The sequence below is a fragment of the Poecilia mexicana genome, unplaced genomic scaffold (genome assembly GCF_051168715.1).
Source record: "Poecilia mexicana isolate PSO_F unplaced genomic scaffold, ASM5116871v1 scaffold_19, whole genome shotgun sequence".
In the NCBI taxonomy this organism is placed as follows: Eukaryota; Metazoa; Chordata; class Actinopteri; order Cyprinodontiformes; family Poeciliidae; genus Poecilia; species Poecilia mexicana.
This window is the reverse complement of record NW_028263388.1, coordinates 10,090,245-10,111,352: the sequence shown is the minus strand read 5'-3', so window position 1 is coordinate 10,111,352 and position 21,108 is coordinate 10,090,245. Positions and strand designations below refer to the sequence as shown.

Below are 21,108 nucleotides of genomic sequence, written 5' to 3'. Positions count from 1 at the left end.
CCGAATTCAGATGTGGAGGATAAAATCCTGTCGGAAATCGGGCTAATTTGTTAATGCCTTTTGCCTTTCTCCATCTGGGAAGGATTTTCTTTTTGCCTGATGGATGCGGGCGGAATAGAAGACAGATGGGCCAGCAAGCTGAATAAATAAAAACTTGCGGATCATCAGCCGAAAGGAGGAAAAACTGGGTCAAACTGTTTAAATTCAACCTATATATGAAGAAAACTATGAATGGAAAAGAAAACAAAAAAAAGAAACACCATATTGCCAAAAGGTGATAGGTCACCCTTTAAAACCGCTGAATCCCCTTCTGTGGCGAAAACAGCGCCGACTGGGTCACGTCTAAAACATTACAAATTCCAGCACAAAGGCACAATAACACAGAATAGAAAAACTGAAAATACTCTTAAGATGCATGTAGAAGCCTAAATTAAATTTTAGTTCATTCAGACCTTTAGGATAAATTATGTTTATATTTCTTATGGTAATTTGTTTATTTGGATAAAAATGATTACAAGTTATATCTCTATTTCATACTAATTTGTTATATTGGACTATAATAAGGTCTTATTGTGAATTTGCATATGTAATTGCAGTTAAGGTTTTGAGGATGCGGCTAGGCAGAATCAGTTGGGCAGTTGGAGTGAAGCCACACAGGTTTTTGACCTCTCTCTCTCTCTCTCTCTCTCTCTCTCTTTCTCTTTCTCTCGCTTAAGACTCTCTTTTGTTTACTCTATTATTTTTGTGGAAAAGTAACATTTGTACCATTTTTATTTTTGAAATAAACCGTTAACCTTTATCAAGAGGACCCAGTCTGTTTTTTTTTTTTTTTTTTTGTCGTTTTTGTCATCGAGTGAACCAAAGGGGGAAGGACGGAGAGCGTCAAGCTTATGGCTTCATTGTTTAGGAACCTACAATGCATAACCAGCAATAAAAGACAAATAAAACTCAAGCAATTGAAACTGAAATCAACTCACAGGCAGACAACTTCAAATCATAGAACAGGGTCAGCAGAGAGGTTGTCGACTTTCTGCGGACTTCAAATCTACACTTTGATCATTTTGAGCAAGTTTTCTTGGAAATCAGATGGAGCCTAGACAGGAACGTGAGCTTCATCAATTGGAAAAACATGACAGCTACAAGTTTTCTCCATGACTTTAGACATCATTTTATTCTTATCAGTACAAGTATAAGTAGGTTGTTATTGCCTGGTTGTCTGTCCTAACATTGGTGTAAGTCCAAAAAAGGACATAGTAGTGAAATAAATGAAACTCCTGTTTCTTAAACAGTAAGTCCACCATGATGAGTTTAATTGTTGCCGTTTTTCGCAGCTTCGGGAGTTCTCTGTTTGCCAGTGGATGCTTGGAGTAAAGCCGAAGGACTCAGAAGAGGTAATTAAATCTCAGGAGGTATTTCTGCTATATAGCTAAAACCCATTATCCATCAAAAACTTTATTTACTCTATCCCGAGCCAGAAATCAACATTGCGCACTTGTATTTCTAGATAGAAATAAATCACTGCCTTGATTTTCCTCTGATTAACACCAGATGTGTTTCAACATCTGTCAAAGGAATCTCCTCCAGAACATTCATTCCCCACTGTCCTGCTGCTCATTCGGACTCCAAAACAAAAGCTATTGCCATTTCAAACCAGACGCGTAGCTATACGGCCCTAACAGTTCTGTTTCAGGTTTCATTGTTTTTGAACTGACGCGACAGAGCGGAGATTCATGCCGTTGCCTAAAATTGAGAGATTGTCCTGTTTTCTTAATCTTGCGTAGGATGTTTCAGCCAGGAAATGATTTTGAACTCTAGAGGTTATGAGGCACGGGAGGTTAAGGCTTCATATCCTTCCTTTGAATAAAAATGAATATGCACTTTGAGATGACCTGCAGGAAGTTGGTTTATTGCGCAGACATTCTGGAAATCTGTTGTTGGCTAGAGATCAAGTGATCCTATGTTCCTGTGCACAGACATTTTTTAAATTTATTTTTATATCATGAAGTCTGCAGATTCTGTAGGATATTACTGGCAGGATGCCGCCAGGGTTACGAGCAGCGAGGTTTTAACGACGAGACGCCCCTCAAACAGAAACATGCTCAGATTACTGGAGATGGATGGGCAGATTTTGCAGGATGTGAGGGAAGGTTGCACTTCAGAAACAAACTGGTTTCCAAACTGGAGCACGCCCTGAAGTTTGTTTTAGTTCAAGCTTGTTTAGCTAAGCAGTGGCAGACGCAGGATGGAGTGGCAGAGAGAGATCCTGCGATAGATGCTGGTTCCAGCCTCCAAAAGGAGACCAACCAGAAGCACAACAATGGCGCGGGGGGCCCCAAACGGCCCCATTAACCAGGGAGCGGCACTTCCCCCTCATCCGTCAAAAACCCGAGAACCTTTTTCTCCGCGAGTGCTTCTCTCGCTTGTCGACGTGCCGAGGGATTTAAAGACTTGTTGGGAGAATGGTTGGTTGCGTTGCTGCCGCAGATAAGGAGCGCACGCGCGGCTGCGCCGCCTCAACGCAGGAAGCTCGCATTGTGTCCGAGGAGAATGGCAGCTTGGTTTGATTCCCGTTGTGGTCTGCTGTCGTTTCCCTGCTCAGACACGCAGACTGAGTCTTTGTAGGTCAGGATTGGGGAAACTGAGACCAGCAGATTCGACCCCACGTACGCCAACACAACGATCCCTAACCAAGACATGAGCTGACTGATGATGATGGTATGCTGGGATGTGTATGAGAAGAGAACACATTAAAGATTTCAGAAACACCTCTAATTCAGAGTCAGAGTCATACTGGAGCAGACGAAAAGTTTCAGGGTATCTGAAAACTTTCTGTCTGCTCCAATTTTCCTCTGTTATTTATTAATGAGCTGTTGAGTGCATCCTACAACCTGAGGCACCAACTAAAGCTCTGTGATGTGTGGTTGGATTTTTTTGTTTCTCAATCCTATCCTTCGAGAAAACACTTCCAACCATTGTTTTACATTCCATAAAAATACTGATCTACATCCATCTGAAAGATGCCCTACATTAAATCTTGAACAACCAACAACACCCACTAAGCATCAAAAGTGGTCAAAAAATGTTTCTTTTAAAGCCAAAAAGAAAGACAAGAAAAACAGAGACAACATGCTAATCATTGCGGTTGTTATAATAATACACATGCCATTTATTTACATTTTTGATATTGATTGTTTGGTAAAATACTGAAATTTAAACAAAGATGTTTACAACCACTAAACTTAGTAATAATTTTCAAGTAAAGCTGCTTGTTGTGCAGAATACAATACATTTTTGCCATTCCTCTAATTTCAGATTATGACTGAGGGAGGCTAGCAAGCTGGAATTAGCTGAAGCTAGCTAGCCAGGCTATCTGCTATGCTGTGGTAGAGTTAGCTAACCCTGACAGCGGCTATCTTTAGTAAAGATAGCAGCTACCAGTCTCAGAAAAAACCTTACTTACCTAAGAACTTAAATTCAAACAAATTGTAAATGTTATCTAACAGTTAAGAAGGTATAGAGTACACAATTTCAAGTTCGGATGCTGCTATCTGGTGACTCCAACATGAAAACCAGCCATCTGTCAAGTAACTGACAATAACATGCAACTCAAGAGTTGAACACAGACCACCAGGACTTATAACCACGTAACGATAATTCATAAAAAAAAAACTATGTTTTTCTTTCTTTTAAAATGGCTAATATTTATCAGATTGTGCTTTAATACCAAATGAACTGAGCTGCATACTTGTTCTATATTTCTTTAAAAAAAAAAAGATTCTGAAGGTGCATGTTGAAAATTATTATAGGTTATTTACTTGAAACAAATGATACTAACTTGTTTGGCAGCTATTACCAAATGTTATTGATTTAATGAGAAGAAGGATTTCCTGTAGCGACTTGTGCAGTCAGGGCTGAGAAGATTCTGGCTCTGCCGCCGGGAATGGGAAGAGCCCGTAATGAGCTGTGCTGCCTCCGACTGACAACTTCACTGACTTCCACCCTCATTAAGGATCCTGGGAGCTGTCAGGACCAGCTCCTGGCAGGTAGCTGGCTCTCGCCCCGGCCCACGCTGACACTCTGCAGACACAATGCTCTAATGAGCTGCTTATCGGTGCAGCTTCCGGAACACTTATGAGTCAGATTAAGCCATATTTCAATAAAAACGGCTATCTCGGCTTCCATAATCATTAGCGCCATCAACTGTGCTTAAAAAAACCAAAAAATATGTAAGAAATGGGTACATGTACTGTTAAAGTACACTTTCAGTAAACACAAGTAAACTTTCAGTTAAGACTTTCAACAGGTGTTTTTATTGTATTTTCTACTGCATGTCAATGTTTGTGAGATGTATTGTACAAAAAAAAAAAAAATACAATAATGTACCCTGGATATATACTATACAGAAAATGTCAGGTTTGGATTAACTGAAACTCCTAAATAAATGAATAAAAAAATCGTTGACGGAAATGTTTGTATAATTAACGGAAAATATCCTGGTAATTTTCCACCAGCCAGGACATTTTCTGTTTCTAAAATAAATTGTAAGTTTTGTTACTTTGTCAATTAGTTCATTTAATTATATTTCATGTGTTTGTAAATGTGTTCATTTCTTTCAGCGTTTTAACTTTTGACCCATTTAGCGGCTGATTTGGACTGTTCTGCCAAAGAAGGATCCAATCCCAGCTGGCGTCTTTCTGTGTGGAGTTTCGATGTTTTCCCAGGTGCCTGGTGTGTGCTTAGCTGATTCTTTTTATGCGATTATCATCTTTTCTTATTCCCACAATCTGGCATCTGCAACCCCTGAATGTTTATACTGAACGATGGAATCAGGGGCTACAGATTAAAACTGGGTCAAGGTTCATTTTTTTTCCCCTTAGATGACCTCACCTCCACTTCAATGACAAGACAGTCTCACGCCTGCAGAGGAATTAATAACTTCCTTATTTTTCTTTTTTTTTTTTTCCAAAGGGCGTTTCTGGGTAGAAAATATTTCCTGTTTACCACGCTGCCGATTCCGGTCTCTTAGCGTGCCAGGCTCTTTTCCCAACTCTCGGCCTGGGATGAGGTTCAGTGAAACAGGGAACAGTTAAGGAAGAGGGGGGGTGACACTGCAAAAGTGACACACCTCTGGTGGCTTCAACTGGTCACGATGTTACAGGAAGAGAAGGGAAGTTTGGGATTTCCCCCCCACCCCACTTCACACAGGAGCCAGTGACCTCCAGAGGCGCAGCGAGGATCTGGAAACATCGGAGACTACAGCATTTACTTACGTGTAAAAATCAATCCTCCCGATTGGAAGGAAAACAAAATTTGTGTTAACCTTTAGTTATGCCAGCACTTTAGGAAACTGGAAACTTTCCAGTGACTCATCCGGAAAGCCCGCCTTTCTGTCAGCTCCACCACAGATCGTAGGAGGCCCGAACTGTAGAAAATCCGATCTGTGTGTGTGGGCTCGTCTTGCCGCTGCATTTTCTGCATCTGTTTTCAGAGCAGAGGCGCCTCCTCCGAGGTGTCGAATCAGTCTGAGGTGATGCTTTCTGCTTCCACTGCCCACATTCCCCAGGACACTGCGGAGATAAAGTTAGCTCGCCGTTGCAATCGCTTAGCTGTCGCCACCTCCGAGTGACGCAACCTCGCCCCCAGACCCCCATTTTTTTTTTTATCAGGGATATGCAAAGCAAAATGAAGACGGCTAAATATAACCTCACGGTCGGCCCTCCCGACCTGCACTCTGGAAATTGGATCTGCGAGAGGAAAACAGGAGTCGGGTTTGTTTTGGCACCAGATCTTCGTTTTAATAGTTATAGTTCCAGTCACTGACAGAATAAATAAAATAGATCTATAACGGAGGAATATCTGTGTGACATAACTTAGTGCACGTGTCATACAAAACAGGCATGCATGCAAGAAATTGGGCCCAGCTGTGACCTCAACACTCAGGTATTCAGTCATAAAGTAAAACACTGCACACACCTGCACATCTTTTCATGGTAAAAAAAAAAAAGTTACCTGCATCTTCAGTTCTAGTTTTCATTTCACTGCTTTATCAACTATTACCCTTTAGAATCTTCCAGAAAAACAAAAACAAGACCAGCAGTGCCTATTTCCGTTCACCCTGTTTGAAGAAATGCTACATGATTCTGTAAGATCACTTACACTTATCTCAAAGTGGCATTAACGAGCCGTGTTGTCGGTTCTGTGAAGCAAATCCCCACAGCAGAGAGGAAACGTCTTCAGAAGCTTCTCTGTATTCACCCTCGGTTTAAATGATGCATTTCCAACGGGGTGCGACGGAACCTCCGACGAATGAACAGAGGTCACAAATGAGCCCAATTCAGAGAGAAACAAAAAGCGGCTCAACATACATATTGTAGAGTACCATTCTAACCGTGTGTATAGCTTATCAATGTATAATATGTATAAACTGTACACCTCCAAGCCAGATCATACTGATCTCTTGTCATGTTTGTTTTAATGAGACTGACGTCTTTATTAGGAAAAAAAGAGAAAACTTTGCACGTTCACCCTCAGTGATTGACTGGTCAATGATTTACAGTTTTTTTAAACTAATTTTGTGGTTTTGTCATCTTGCAAGTTTCAAGAAATCTTTAGTTTTTTTTATTTTTATGAACCAACATTCTAACTATTTGGTCACGTGAAATTAGTTAGCTCCAACCAAACTTCTGGTTCAGAGACCAACTGGTGTCATTTCCTCCATCAGCTTTCAGGGAACTCGTTTTTTTGGCCTTCACAGAACGTCAGGTGTCCACCGAGGCACTGTTTGCTTCTTCAGTCGTTGAGCATGAAGGACAGGGGTTATGAGCTGTTAACCTGGTGACCCAGTATGGCATCTGTGTGGTGCATTCAGTTATAAACCGTTAAAGATATCTGCTGCATGAAATGAAGAGCTTGAGGTTTGACTGTCCAAACTTCAAGGAGATCAGGGTACGCAGTAACCCTGGCTGACCATGAGGGCGGTTTGACTCTCCCTTCGTTTGTCCTTCTTCTTCCTCAGTCGGAGCCTCCAGCAGATGGCGCTGGATCCCAGCAGGCCCAGCCCTGCAGAAAGCAGCACCAGTCCGAGCAGGGAGATGGTGGATCCATGGGTGTTGAAGGTGTAGGCCACCGCCGTCACCACGACGCCGGCGATGAGGACAAACACGCCAAACGGCACCACGCAGCGGTAGCAGGACATCTCCGCGCCGCCGGTCGCCGCCGTCAGCTGGACCTCGTTGACGTGCGGGATACGTGTTGTCACGACGACAGCACTGTCCTTCCTGGTCTTCTCCCGACTCAGCCTCTCTGCCGAGATGGACGTCGGTATCCTCACGGCGTTCCTCGGGATCCTTCCGCCCCCTTTGGCGTAGAGGTCGTCCGGCATGGTGATCTTGCTGGCGAGGAACAGGTGAGCCATGATGGGGGGATGTCAGAGCTCAGCCAATTAGAGAGCAGCTAGCTGTAAACAGAAACAAAAAGTTAGCTTTCAGCCTTTTTACGTGCAGTTAAAGATGAGTAGTTTTATATGGCAGCTGTACTTCCGGTTTACATTAAATGTGATTTTTGGTGCTTATCCATCTTGGTCTATAACCAAATGTATTGGTACAAAATAAAAGCAAGTAAGAGTTTGGTGAATCTGATTTCAGTAGCTAAAAACATAAATGTTTCAACTCTGCTAGGTTTTCTTCAGATAGCATCAGTATTTGTTTTGACATGTCTTGATCACTCACTCAAATTCTGACATATTCCACCCAATTATAATTTGTTAATGTATATCTTAAAGAAATACGTTTCTTACAATAAACCATGAGGTTGAAAGCAGTCAGACGGTCATTTTAAACTTAATGATTCTGATGAGGTATGGACAACAATGTGGGGAAACCCCAAAACGCGGCATCTGGGAAAGGGCTTAAAAAAAAAAACAAAGTCTGTCTTCAAACGCCACACTTCCTCCCATGCCGCAAACTGGCCTGTTCTGAATTTGCAAGGTAGGACCACACATGGCACACTGGTAGGTGAATGGCTTCCAATGTTACTAGCTTAAAAAATGTGCATAACAAACTATTTTCTGTTTTTTGAGGGGTTTTCTTGGACTGATGGTCATAATGTTTGGAACTGTTGTTGAACAACGCATTTTGAGTTTAAACATTGTTTTTACAAATTGCCTACTGTGTTCTCCAGTGGGGCGTAGGAAGGACAGTTGGCTGAGTAGCTAAAATCTGTGAATACTTGAGACCCTCACTAAAATCACTTGTATTAATTCAGACACCAAATATAAGAAAATGGCCCCAAGTCTGTTCTCTCACTATGGAAAACTAAACCTGTTATTAACTTTAATTAAGAAAGTGTCATTGTAAGTTTACGTTGTTCTACTTTTTTTTTTTTTTAATAACCGTCGGCATCCATCTATCTCTGTGAGTTAATGTGGCAGTTTGTAGCTACGCCTCTGAGGTCAGACGCTGGTAATGAAATTTTAATGTGAGACAGATGGAGGGAAAGTCAAGCTTCATTGCCATCAGTTAACACAAGCAGCTGCTGATCGGGAAATGAAGTTGTTGTTTTATTTTTGTTAGTTTTTTTCCCAAGTCTAATAAAACAAAATTAATTTTGCTGAACATTAAGCGAGGCTGGAGAAGCGCTCGGCTTAACAGTTTATCTCAGGGGTCACCAACTCCAGTCCTCGAGGGCTACCATTCTGTAACTTTTAGATGCGTCTCTGCTCAAACACACCTGGATCAAATAAACTGCTCGTTTCCAGCCTATTGCAGAGAGGAATGAATGCTGGTGAGGGAATTCAGACATTTTGGAGCAGAGGTGAATCCAAAAGTTGCAGGATGGTAGCCCTTGAGGACTGGAGTTGGTGACCCCTGGTTTATCTTATTCCAAGCAGCCTGAGCTGATTAATTTCATCTGTAGTTTTACACCTTTAACCTGAAGGTCCTGCTTCTGTTGGAGACTGATTGTTCCTAAAGCAGATAAAAAGAATATTGCCAATGATCCTTAGTTCTTTTTTTATATATTTTACCAACATCTGTGAATGAAACTCAGACAAAAGATATCTGCTTTTCTAAAATCAGGAAGATGAGCAGAACCACAAATCTTACTCAGAAAACCGTTTGACAAATTAAAGTTGAACTAAAGCACATCTGTAACCATCATATTCAAAACTGCAATTTTTTTTAATACAAACAATACTCCTGGATTTAATGTCAGTGGGTTTTCTTCTTTTTGTCTCAGACATGTCTGCAGACCGTCAAGCTAATTCAACAAAGAACGCAATAAAGTGAAACTGCCATATTATTGTCTTAGAGGCTAAATTCAGTGTAAGAAAACTGTTTATAACCTCTGTTGCATGAAAAAATAATTGGCACCCTACTGCAAGTTTGATGACTAATTAAAAGCAACAGGCAGTATATCCCCCCCCCCCATTAATTGTGAACATGGCACTTTTATTGTTTAACATCTCTGTTAAACAATGTGGTTTCATTTATAAATAAAATTTAATTTCTTTTCAGAAAAGCACCCATTAATAAAGTGTAGCAGATTAAACCTTTGGCTTGCGTTATTAACTTTTGGTAGGCGTGTTACAAATATATGTTATTATGATTTTACTTTGCAGCTTTTACTTTGCAACCTGCACCTAGGTTTTTATTGTCTATTGCGTTTTAATAAGAAGTTGCAAATTCACTACGCATATCCTGCTACTCGCATAAAAATGCCTAAATAGCTAAATCTTTTCTCATTAGGAAGAAGTAATAAAGGTGGGAGATTTTCATAAGAAATTATTATAAACACCAACTACCAATCTTAGATGTCCTTTAAGTTACTTAACGACTGAATAAATAATGACATGACTTTGAGGGAAAACTGTTTCACTTTTTGCAACCAGGTGGATCCATGTGTACTTTAAAACTTGAGTATCATTTGGGTATCTTTTCTTTTCTTTTCTTTTTTCATTTTGAGTCTGTGATTCTGCATCTGTCCAGCAGGTGTCCTCGCACAGCCCTGACACAGACCTGATTTCTCACCTGCTGCTTGTGTCTCCCCTTTAAATCCATTCAGCTGGTTGTCAATTTTTCTCTGTTCCTGTCGGCTCGCCTGAACAATCCTTGCTCACTGAACTTTCCTGGTATACAAGTTGCTCCTTTCCAAGGTTTTCTTGCCTCTGGTGTTGTGCTGTTTTACCCTTTTTTCATTAGATTGATCCAGAGCAAAGCTGTTGTTATACACAGTCAGGGAAGCCTCTAATGATGATTTTTGACATCTTATTTTGTTTGCCTTAAAATCTAAGATATGTTTAGTTTATAATAAAAGAAAAGCATCGGACTCAACACTCGGCTCATTGCATTGTTTTGCAAAGAAAAAAAGAGTTGCACACCATCAGATGAAGGTGAACACATGATTTTTCAATGAAACGGTGCAATATTGTCTTTGCAGAATATTGCATTGCTGTGGTGGAAGTGAAGCCTGTCACGGCTGTAAAAACCCGACGCCCTGCAGGCTGAATTCTTGCAGGGAAAGAGAAAAAACAGATGAAAATCCACTTACTGCAGCGGAGAGCAGAGCTCCATTCCTCTGGCTGTTTGGGTCGTGTTCCTGACTGCAGACGTGAACTCGTGGAGACTCAGTCAGTGCCTCGCTTCTCCGCTCCGTACCGTCCCCCCTGCAGGAAGAAATGAGGGAATATGGCTATCAACAGAAGGAGGTGGCAGAGAGAGAGGGAGAGCAGGAGGGGAGGAGACAGGGTGCCTTCCTCCAATACCTCCCAAACCCCCAGCCCACCTCCCATCAGACTGCCAGAAGAAGCTTTAACTCTTTCCTCCCTTCAGAGATTCTCCGGTTCAATCTGTCAAACAAATTGAATCTGGTCCGACTGAATAAGGATGCAGGAAACCAGGATGGTATACTCTTTCTTTTCAGTCATGGTTCCCTTCATCCTATGGTAGATCTGTGACATCATCGAGGTCACACCAGAGATGATGGGTTCTGATTGGTTTGAGTCGTCCGGTACCTGACACGAGGCTCAGCCGAGTCGTAACAAAGATTTGCGACCCAATAAATCACAGAAACGTCCTGCGGTCTTCCCGTTTCAGAGCCTGGGCTCTGTTCAGTCTGCTGCAGTCGGTTTTCACTAATGGAAATGTTTAGTTTTAACCGGTCAACTTTGTGGAATCTGAGTGGAGACAGCTGAGCTGCTGTTGCTGAGGATAGACATGACACACAATAAAACTGCATCCCTTTTTTTTTAAAGAGGACCAGCAGGAGTCGGCTGAGAGGTCTCCGCCCTACAGCTGAGCATCCAGCATGTGGGAGGAATCAGATGTTTCCTCTGAGGCCTTCAAGCAGTGAAAGAGTGAAAGAGGAGCCTTTCACATCCACAAAAGTCTGAGGACGACGGTCAGCCTGTTGTTTCATTTTGTGGCACGAAATGAACATTCTGGCAGCGTGAAGCAAACCCAATCAAATAACAGTCTTCTACTTGATGTACCAACTTTGTTTCATACAAAGTCAAGGGGGGGAAAACACATCCCAGTTATCCCCTTGGGACGTCTTGATTTCTGTAAGGACATCTCCAATCAGTCCCTCCATGAAGTTGCGATGTTGTGAATGGGAATTCACTCATCATTCGTAAATTTTGCGCAGGCTTTTCTACAAAGGCAACCAATCACAGGAACTTGGTTTAATTTTGACCAATCACCGTAACCCCTTATACCATCGCATTTCACGACATGCCCTTTTCATTCAACCCATTTTGAAGATGTTCTGTAGGATTTGCTTGTACTGTGTGTATACAGTTCATTTAAAGTTGAACAAGCCCATGTTTGGACTTATTTTGCTTTTGCATTTTGCACCTAAGTTTGTGGTTGTATCTTGTATCTTGAAGAAAAGGATGTAGAACTTTAGATATTGTACAAACGAGATATTAACATACTTGTAAAAACCTTACAAAAACTTTATACCGTAGCAAAATAACTTTCGGTGTTCAACATGCCTCATGAACAGACTAGTACATACATTATTGAGAGACAAAGCAAAATCTTTTGCATGGGAATGGAAAAGAAACAAAATTTCCCCCATATCCCCAAGGGGTCTCCATAGTGTTCTGGTAAAGTAAGAAAGCAGACTTAAACTACATCTGCTTTTCTGTTTAGGTACAGAGGAGGAAAAAAAAAGTAGGTCATGAAGTTGGATCGCGGTGATTAATTTAAAACAATGCAGGTCTCATTTAAATGGGTTATGATTAGCAGGTGGATCTGGTCCACCAGTCTGCAGCTCAGACTCCACCTGCAGGTGCAGCCCTGAATCTAGTTCAGCGGAAAAGTTCTCAGGGCTTCTGCTGACTCTGAGCCAAAGTTTTCGTCCAGCTCGGTGAGAATAAAACACCGCCTTCCCACCCGTTCCATCTCGCGGCCCACCTGCCAACTGAATTGTAGTTCCTGCAGGTTTTCTGGGTTGATGTTTTTTTTGTTTTAGTTTATTTTTTTATGGGTTTTAGGATGATAGATGACAGCTATGCAGTCTTGTTGTGGGTGTTGATGCAATGAATAAGAGCAGCAGGCTGTTTCAGATCAGATTTTATTTTTTTTGAAGAATTTGCAAGAGTTGAGTGAATGTTTTTTTTTTTTTTTTTTTTTTTTTCTCTCAAGAGGCCGAGTGTCTACATCCAACTTGAATCTTTGATTGCATGAGTCCTTCTGGCTGAATATAAACTTTTGTTTGCTGAATTTCTTCTTTTCCTCTTTGGTGCCCAGCGGCAGCTACATCAATCCACGAATCTGTGACATAGTAGCAACTTCCTCCGTTTGAGGGTGTTGTTCTCCTGCTTCATCCTGGCAGAATGTCATCAGTAAGACTCAGCATCCAGCGTACGACGTCCTCCTCACTGCTTCTTACACATTTCTCTTGGATGGATCCTTGTGCGAGAGAAATTAGTTTCATGAATGTCTGTACTCGACCCAACATCCATCAGCCTGTTCTGAACAAAATAAATGCAGCTGTGCACATCTGGAGCAACGCCTAAACATTCATCAGGAGTTGTTTTTGCAGCTGACCAGGGACAAGTTAGGATCCCCAGTAGGATCAAAAGCTAAGGCAAAAACAAAACAAAAAAATGTCTGCGTTGGCGTTCTGGTGTTTGAATGTTCCCAACTCTTGGAGCATTTCTTCGCATTTCCTGGAGGTTTTCTTCTTCTCTCGCTTTTAATCGAAGCTGAAGAACTGATCATTTTTTATGATTAACAAATTAAATTTCCTTCCCAAAATCACAACACCGCGGGGACAGTGCACGAGTGCTGAATCGCTTCCTTCCCAGTTCAGTTTTTTTCTTCTTTTTTTTTTTTGGGTCGGGAACGATCCGAGTTATTTGCTTTGGACTCGAGTCCCTGGCGGCGTGGCGTGCCGCTTCCTCCCCTTCGCCAGATGGTTTCGGGCCTTGCGTGTGGAGACAGCGAGTTTGCTGCTGCTCGTGTCTGACTTTCAGTTCTTCCTCCTTTTGCCGCTTCCTGCCTTCACAGGTGCATCCAAACTCCAGCATCAGAGTTCTGGAAAAGTTGACTTTGCATTTCTGTCACTTCACATCCTCCACTTACCAAAAAAAGACTTCAGTAAAAGTATTCGGTCCCGCCACGGGCCCCACAAGGCCCCCTAAAAAGTGCTGAGCTGATGAAAACTAGTAGAAAAAAAAACACCCTCAGTTGTGGGTTATCAGACACATTCTGACTCTGAAGTGGAGTCTTATAATCTAAGGTATTTCGTGGCTCCCTGTAGAAACCAGAAACATCACAGATAGCTGATAAAATCGCAGACTTGGAGAATCTGGGAGGAAGTTGCTGGTGCAGCTGAAAGTAGATCCGACTGTACATGTTTATGTTAGTTTGAGACTAAACCATTCCATTATTTTAACCTACAGTTACCTTTTCCAAACATGTGACCTCTTCCAGACACTTCCAACCAGCAGGAAAACTATCCGGAAGGAAGAGGAGCTTACTAAATATGCACTGGACTGCAAAAAAAAAAAAAAAAAAGGCTTTTCTAACCCAAAACAAGATCTATTTCTGAACAAAGTGGGCAAATGGCACATGATTTATTTCTTTGTATTACCTGAAACTTTAAAAAAGTAGCTTTTCTTCTTCTTCTTCTTCTTATTATTATTATTAGTAGACGTTCATTTTGCACCAAATATCCTGGTGCTTCCGTTTCTTACTTTCTGAAAGTTTATCATCTGTGTTTTCATTGTTTGAATGGATGAATCAGAATGAATCAGGGAGAGGGCACAGAAAAATCGGTAACACTTTATTTGGAGGGGTGTGCATTAGACTGACATGACACTGTCATAAACATGACATAACACCTGTCATGAACATACATAAGTCTTTATAAATGTTTATGACAGTTGTCATGAAGTGTCATTCGGTAAATAATGACACTTTTAATACAAAGTTGCTCTAAAAGTTGCATTGAAAGTCCATTAAAAATGCCAACTTTGCATTAAATTACCATAAGTTACAAAATCATGCAAAGTTGGCACTTTTAATGGACTTTCAATGCAACTTTTAGAGCAACTTTGTATTAAAAGTGTCATTATTTACCAAATGACTTTTCATGACAACAGTCAAACATTCATAAAGACTTATTTATGTTCAAGACAGGTGTTATGTCATGTTTATGACTGTGTCATGTCAGTCTTATGCACACCCCTTCAAATAAAGTGTTACCAAAAAATCGCTGGATGATTTTTTTTGTTTGTTTTTTAGTAAGTAGAAAAGTCAACTCATCCTAAATTCTGCTGCTGGCGTCCTGACCAACACCAAGGATATCAGGTCACCGGGTTTCTTCTTCAGTCCACATTTTCTGGTTTAATTTCACTTGCAGCGATTTGCATATCACAAATACTTTCAAAAAACACTGATGGAAGCCTTTGCCAGCAGTCTCATGTGGAACACACAAAAGCTAAATAGAAAAAACTGTCCAAAATCCACGACATTTAGTTGATTTTCGCTGTGTTTGAGCAACGAGAAGACGCAGGGTGTGACCGTTTGGTAATATTAGGCTCAGAGGAAAGTCAGGATGTTATTAAGAGAGAAAGCAGCTGAAGCCAAGTGGAGCAGGAGTAACAGGATGTGAAAACCAGATCAAATAAACCAGAGGAAGGACGAGGAGGGATGCAGGTCACAAATAATTTAATGAAAGGGTTTAAATCTCCAACAAGCTTGACGGAGAAGAGTGGAGACTGAGCAGGAAACAAACACATGTGGGCTGAAAAAACGAGGTGGAACTGGAAAACCGTCGACATGAGGTAAAAATGTGCAGGGGGGGCGGAGAGGTCAGGAGGTCAACCCCTGAGAGGAGCGAGGAGGATGCTCCAGCCCAGCGGTCAGCAGGGCCTGCATCTGCTCAGCTTTCACCTGGACTCTTCTCCTAATACTAAGCTTTCAAATGAAAGAAAAAAATTCAATTTACCATTTTTCTGTTGCGATCACATTTTTATCATCTAAGACTCTATATTGACAGATTTTTTCCCCAAAATTTTTCATGAATTTTCTTTTCCCCTCTCTTTTTGTTCTTTTCACATTTTTGTATTTGTTATGTATATTTTTTTGGTAATGGTTTTAGTGTAAAGCAGGAAAATAAGCTATACACACATACCTTCTGCCTTGACCCACATGCTTTTTGCTCTGCTGACATCCAACATGTTTCAGGTTTTTTTTTTTTTTTTTTTAAATCGCATTTCCAATCTTTGTCTCTTTGTTCTGGTAAAACTCTCCCAGTTCCAACACTGACAACACTGAACAGTCTGTCAGTAGACAGACTAAAAAGTTTGGATAATATAAAAATATTTCAGTGTTGATTTCTCCAAATCCTAACAGCTTCTGTTTGCTGTAACACTTGGGACTAACTAAACGTGTGTACGGAAAGTCGCTTCTTGAGCTAAAACTCTCCGTATTTGAGTCTTTGTCCACGATTCTCATTATTGTTATTTAAAATGCTTTGAAACCCCTTCAAACTGGCGGATTCACATCAGCTTCCACCAGAACTGAAACTGAACCTATGCTTACACTGAACCATGATGACATCTAGTGGTACTTTGAGGAACAGCAATAACCAGTCTGACAAGTACAGCCCAAACTTTCTCTCTTAAACAATTTAATGAGACTTATTGCATTATTCAAAATTGTTTATATTTCACAGGCAGTTTAAAGTAGAGCACTTCTAGTTTTCACTTCTTCCTGAAGGGGCTCAGGATCAGGGAGATCTCTTCTGATGCTTTATGGAGCTCTTCAGTAGTTCGAGGTCCTGGAAATTAAAGCAGAACCTTGTAAGGCTCTCTGGGAATCCCCTGAAAATAAGCATTGCTGGTGATCTAGACCAACCAATAACTTTTAATACATCAAAAAAGAGATTTTCCAAAATGTGTCTCTCATGAGGCTCCAGGGTGCCATGAAATTGAGAGCAACAACCGTGGAACCCAGAAAAGAACTAGAAAAAGAGAAGTGGCGCGCAATAGTGAGAGAATGAGTAAAGAACATTTAAAATGTCCTCGGCCCATTTTCAAAGGATTTCTGGGCCTATTTTAGGTTTTTGTGGAGTTTCCACAAGAAATAATTACAGGACCTGAGAGGTCGTTGTGAAACCACCAGAATCAGAAGAAAAATACAGTGAAACCTCCAGTTTTAGCCGTACATCCACTGGAATAGTAGAACTTCTAATACGATGCTACAAAACGTCCTAAAAGACTCAAAATATCACATGAAATGTTTTTTTTTCTCATAGACGGATCACTTGTAAAACCAACACTATTCTAGGAAATGTGCTATCAGAGCACTCAGTAGGGTTAAAGAAAACTTGAAACTTGTTTCTGCTGAACCAAACAGACCAATAAGAACACCAACTTCAACAGAACCCGATATTCTGCTTCAACAAACATGTTGAAGACTTAATTTGCATTTGGAAACAACAAAAATGCGACAATCCCTGGAATTTTCAAAACCTCAGGCTTATTTTACTTTCACTCTACAGGTGTGCTCAGTAATCTTCCGAACCTGTTCTGAAAAGTCAAATCAGTTGCTCCAGTTGCACAAAATTACCCTTGGCATCACTTTAACCATACAAAATTTCAGACTGCCTGCTGGACCAAACGAACCCTAACCACAACCTAAACTATACAGCCTATCTTCAATCCAAACAAACCGGCTGTCTTCCTCCTCCCTTTTGTATGATGATGGGACTTTATGAGCTGAAGCACAATATTAATGACCCCTATAGACCAATGAAAGAACCAATTAAACCTACAAAATTGCTAATTTTCAGAACTTCCAGTCAAAGGTTAGATGCATGTTAACGAGAATCTCAATAATACCCACAAACATTATTTCAGAACTTCACAGAATTCGAATCGACTTTGAGGAACGAAGAGCTACGCTGCAGGGTTCATCCTTCACTCTTGATGGAATCGGTGATCCACATTTGTCACGGTGCTTCGCAATGTGTTTGCAGAAGTAACTGGAATGTGATTGATACACAGTTGGATGGAACTTACCATTTAGGATTATACTCCCATTTGGAGAGAGGGTGGCAGTGACTCCAGGAAGACCCCGGAAAAAGAGACTTGGGAAAAGCTCCGGGTGGTAGCTGTGAAGAGTCATCACGACACAAAACGAGAGACAAAGTTACTGCGTTGTCGAGCATAACTAGTGCAGTCACCAAACACTGATCAGAAAACAAAAAAATGGATAAATCTTCCTTAAAATATGGTGATTTGATTGATTTAAGTGTCAAAGAGTCGTGGTTCAGGTAATGGTGAAAACAGTTGTCATTGTGCTACTTTTGCAAAGAATTTGAAAATTAAATTTTTAAACGTTTCACATGGTCATTGCAGGACATTTGTTGAGAAATCTGTCTTTATTTGTTGGGAAATGAATGTGTATTATTTCATCTAAGTCTACAGGTGCAACATGGTAGTCAAAACCAGGACTCATGGCTGAACATTATCCATTGTGGGATGGGACCACCTGTTACCCACAAGTCTTAATCACCTTTGATATGTCGGACTTAGGAGAATTTTATGAACAAGTATGAATTTCAAAAATCTGTTCTCAAGAAAATATTTACAATGCATCTGAGTACTGCTTGACAACAAGGTCTCAAGGATTCAACAGCGATGCCGACATTTCAGTTCTTCGTTGGCCATATTGGACATTACAAGTCACTTACAGTCCCATCACCTGCGGGCGCAAACACAGTACGTTACTGCTCGTAAATAGTTGTCCTGACCTGCACTTTTTACTATATGCCTGTCGAACATCTGCTAAGTGAACTGGGAAGAATTTGCCACAGCTCACAATGTTCTTGATTTGAAAGTTCAGAAGGCGGACTGGGAAGTTGAGCTTTTGCACGATTCGGGCAAACTTCCTGGCTGCTCGGTGAGACTCGTCAGTGCTGCCCAGACGGACAAAGAGAAGGTCACTTTAGTGAGACCAGCACACAGAGTTGCAGGATCTGGAGTACACACTGACCTCGTGGCTCCTGCACAAACAAGTGTCCCGTTTCTAAACAGTCTTGCTGTCGATCTTGGCTTACGGATTCTTATGGTGATTGCTGGAAAAGTCTGAAATACAACAATAAACAGAAAAAAACAACAACAAAAAACAACAGGTAAGAGCAAACTCTACATGTATTGGCAGCAGTAGGAGCACTCTGGAAGTGTTGCATTTGAAGTCCATTCACCTTTGGGTTGTACTCACAGTTCCAAGTGTTTCTGACTATAAAGTCTAGGTCCAACTTACAGCCGAGCTTTGCTGTAGACAAGACGTTACTGCATAAAAAGATTGAAACGCAGCTTTCACGACAGGATGTTGCGATTGAGAATGCCAGAAAACTGAAAAGAGAGGACTCTACTTTATCTGTGGTTTAAATGTGAGGTCCATGGGTTTTTCTGGAACTGAAGGGGGAATAGAAAAGGTGCTGTTGCTTGGCAAGACATCCAAAGTCCTATTATTATGTTCAGCTGAAACAAACAAACAAAAAAATATATATAATGTTTTCAGAGGTCAGACAATCTGGCCTCGAAGCTTCAGAGAACCAGGGAGTCTTCAAATACTTCTTCAAATACTCCATCTGCATACTGTTAAATGTCCAAGAATAAAAACATTACTTTGAAGAAACTTGGATCATCTGAGTTATTACAAAATCTAATTTTCCATTGGAAATAATAATGTATTGTTAAACAGAATTAAATTGAGTGAATAAGCGACTTGTAGAGCCAACTTGAACAAATAACTCAGCAGTGGTTTGATGTTCGTCTTATCAGTCTCTCGCATCGTTGCGAAGGAATTTTTGAAGTTGATTATGTACAATCAGGTTTGAAAAGCTCTCTGAAGGACCCACCAAATCATTTTAATCATGGTCGAGGTCTGGTCTTTAACTGGACCATTGAAACGGCTCTTTTTTTCAGCTATTATGATGCAAATTTGCTCCTTTGTTTGGGAATTATTATATTAATGACCCAGCTTGCATAAAGCTTCAGTGTTTGGACAAATTACCTCATATTTTACTCAAGAACACTTTGGTAAATAGAGGAACTGCTATGCAGTCATACTTTTCCAATAGAAAATATTCTCAAAGAGTCGATGCGTAAGCACTTTCCTTTTGGGATTGACAGTGTTAATAAATTGATTGAACTGAATAGACTTTGTGTTGTTCTCAAACTGTAATTTTATGTCAAGTCACTTTAAGCCCTGGTAAGCACCAGACGTGTTAGTTCGTACCTGTGTTGTTCTGTTCCAAGCAGATCATGAGTTCTTTGATTACATCTTTAATCTCCTCTTGTTTTGTGTCCTGCAGCCCAAAAATTATGGAAGAAATCAGAAATCCCAAAGAGTTTTTGAGCAGCGCTGCAGCTGCGTCTGATTCTCCGAGTTTGGATTCAAAGACAAACATGCATACGATGATGTAAATTCAGACCAAAGGTCCTTGGAGTGCATCGTCAATACTTCATTTTTTTAACAGATGGCATCAATTTATGTAACTCGACATAAAACCTTTCTGTAAACAGAAAGGTTTCACAAAAATTAAATGGAAAAAGAAACAATGGGACAACAACGCAGCAACATGTCTTCACTAAGGGTACACTCAGTAAACAACACAGATGGAACCTGTAGGATTTAACCATTAATTAATTAGTTAATTATACTATTAGTTAATGGTTTATTGTTGCATTGTTGTGATAACACGCTGAAGGTGGAGGGTCAGAAAGAGCAGGAGCTATTTAAAGATTTCAAAGCGTCAAATTACAAACTCAAATGTCTTGTTTGTTACTTGTTTGTGCATGATGCCGTCTCTTTAATGTAACTTTAAACGTTAAGTCCACAGCACAGGTGTGTCGGCATCTAACTGGTGAACAGTACAACGATATTTGTACTTACAGTTAAGATATACTTTTCAAAAAAGTGCTCCAGGTTGTGCCAGTCCATGACGGAGTCCATTGTGGGAAATGTTTCATCAGTGTCCACTCAGCTGCTGCTTGTTAGCAACTGACTAAGGTTCACATGTTTACCACTGTTTGGATTTAAGTATTTTCAGTCGAGAGAGTTCTGTTGCTAAGTTACTGAAATTATGAAAGATGCAACACAGACTAGCTCTTGATTGATTCATCGATGTAAATTTACAGAATAACCTCCTGTAATGTTTACTGTTAATACAAATTAATCAATTGTGTTCCCACCATTCTCTATAATTCCCTCATTTCTCTGTTTCTTATCAATAACTATTTGTTTTTATGGGTTTGCTTTTTTTTTTATTAAGTTGATCATTTCATTGTGTGCCTCTCTAGAGGTCAAATGTCTGTACTTGTGTTATGGTAGACTGTTTGAAAAGGGCTTTATTAATAATGTTTGATTGAATTCAGTAATGGAGCTCGTGAATTTCTAGGTTTTTATTAGCAGAGCTTCAGAGAGTCGTCAGTAAGGATGAAAAGTTTTCCCAGAGAAACAAACACAAGAGTGCTATTTCGATGTCTGAGCCACTTCTTTGCCACTTTTCCCAGTGACTCGGTACTCATGATTCATAGATCATCATCAAATTGCTCCTGGAATATTGAACAGTGTTGCACTCGGT

The 21,108-nt window shown here is 40.6% G+C and overlaps 3 protein-coding genes across 3 annotated transcripts in view; 1 reads left to right on the top strand and 2 right to left on the bottom strand.

Annotated features, from left to right (window-relative positions):
• Positions 1 to 5,769: 5,769 nt before the first annotated feature.
• LOC106924745 (transmembrane protein 100) lies at positions 5,770 to 10,757 on the bottom strand. Its single transcript, XM_014998601.2, has 2 exons — positions 10,546 to 10,757; positions 5,770 to 7,456 (listed from the first exon to the last, which is right to left on the bottom strand). The coding sequence occupies exon 2, from the start codon at positions 7,412 to 7,414 to the stop codon at positions 6,941 to 6,943; it is 474 nt and encodes a 157-aa protein (XP_014854087.2). The 5' UTR covers positions 7,415 to 7,456; positions 10,546 to 10,757; the 3' UTR covers positions 5,770 to 6,940.
• Positions 7,322 to 21,108, top strand: part of ankfn1a (ankyrin repeat and fibronectin type III domain containing 1a) — a 96,090-nt gene continuing 82,303 nt past the window's right edge. The window contains exon 1 of the mRNA XM_088001101.1: positions 7,322 to 7,405. The gene's annotated coding sequence lies outside the window, so the exon portion shown is untranslated. The remainder of the gene's footprint in view (positions 7,406 to 21,108) is intronic.
• LOC106924765 (uncharacterized) lies at positions 16,214 to 20,477 on the bottom strand. Its single transcript, XM_014998631.2, has 8 exons — positions 20,418 to 20,477; positions 19,761 to 19,830; positions 18,892 to 19,000; positions 18,721 to 18,808; positions 18,510 to 18,601; positions 18,268 to 18,432; positions 17,534 to 17,625; positions 16,214 to 16,290 (listed from the first exon to the last, which is right to left on the bottom strand). The coding sequence occupies exons 1-8, from the start codon at positions 20,475 to 20,477 to the stop codon at positions 16,214 to 16,216; spliced, it is 753 nt and encodes a 250-aa protein (XP_014854117.2).

Coding starts and splice junctions, on each gene's coding strand:
- LOC106924745 (XM_014998601.2), bottom strand. CDS start 7,414: ATGGCTCACCTGTTCCTCGCCAGCAAGATCACCATGCCGGACGACCTC.
- LOC106924765 (XM_014998631.2), bottom strand. CDS start 20,477: ATGGACTCCGTCATGGACTGGCACAACCTGGAGCACTTTTTTGAAAAG. Junction 19,831..20,417: donor TTGAAAAGTATATCTTAACT/GTAAGTACAAAT, acceptor TTTGGGCTGCAG/GACACAAAACAAGAGGAGAT. Junction 18,602..18,720: donor ACTGTGAGTACAACCCAAAG/GTGAATGGACTT, acceptor GTTGTATTTCAG/ACTTTTCCAGCAATCACCAT.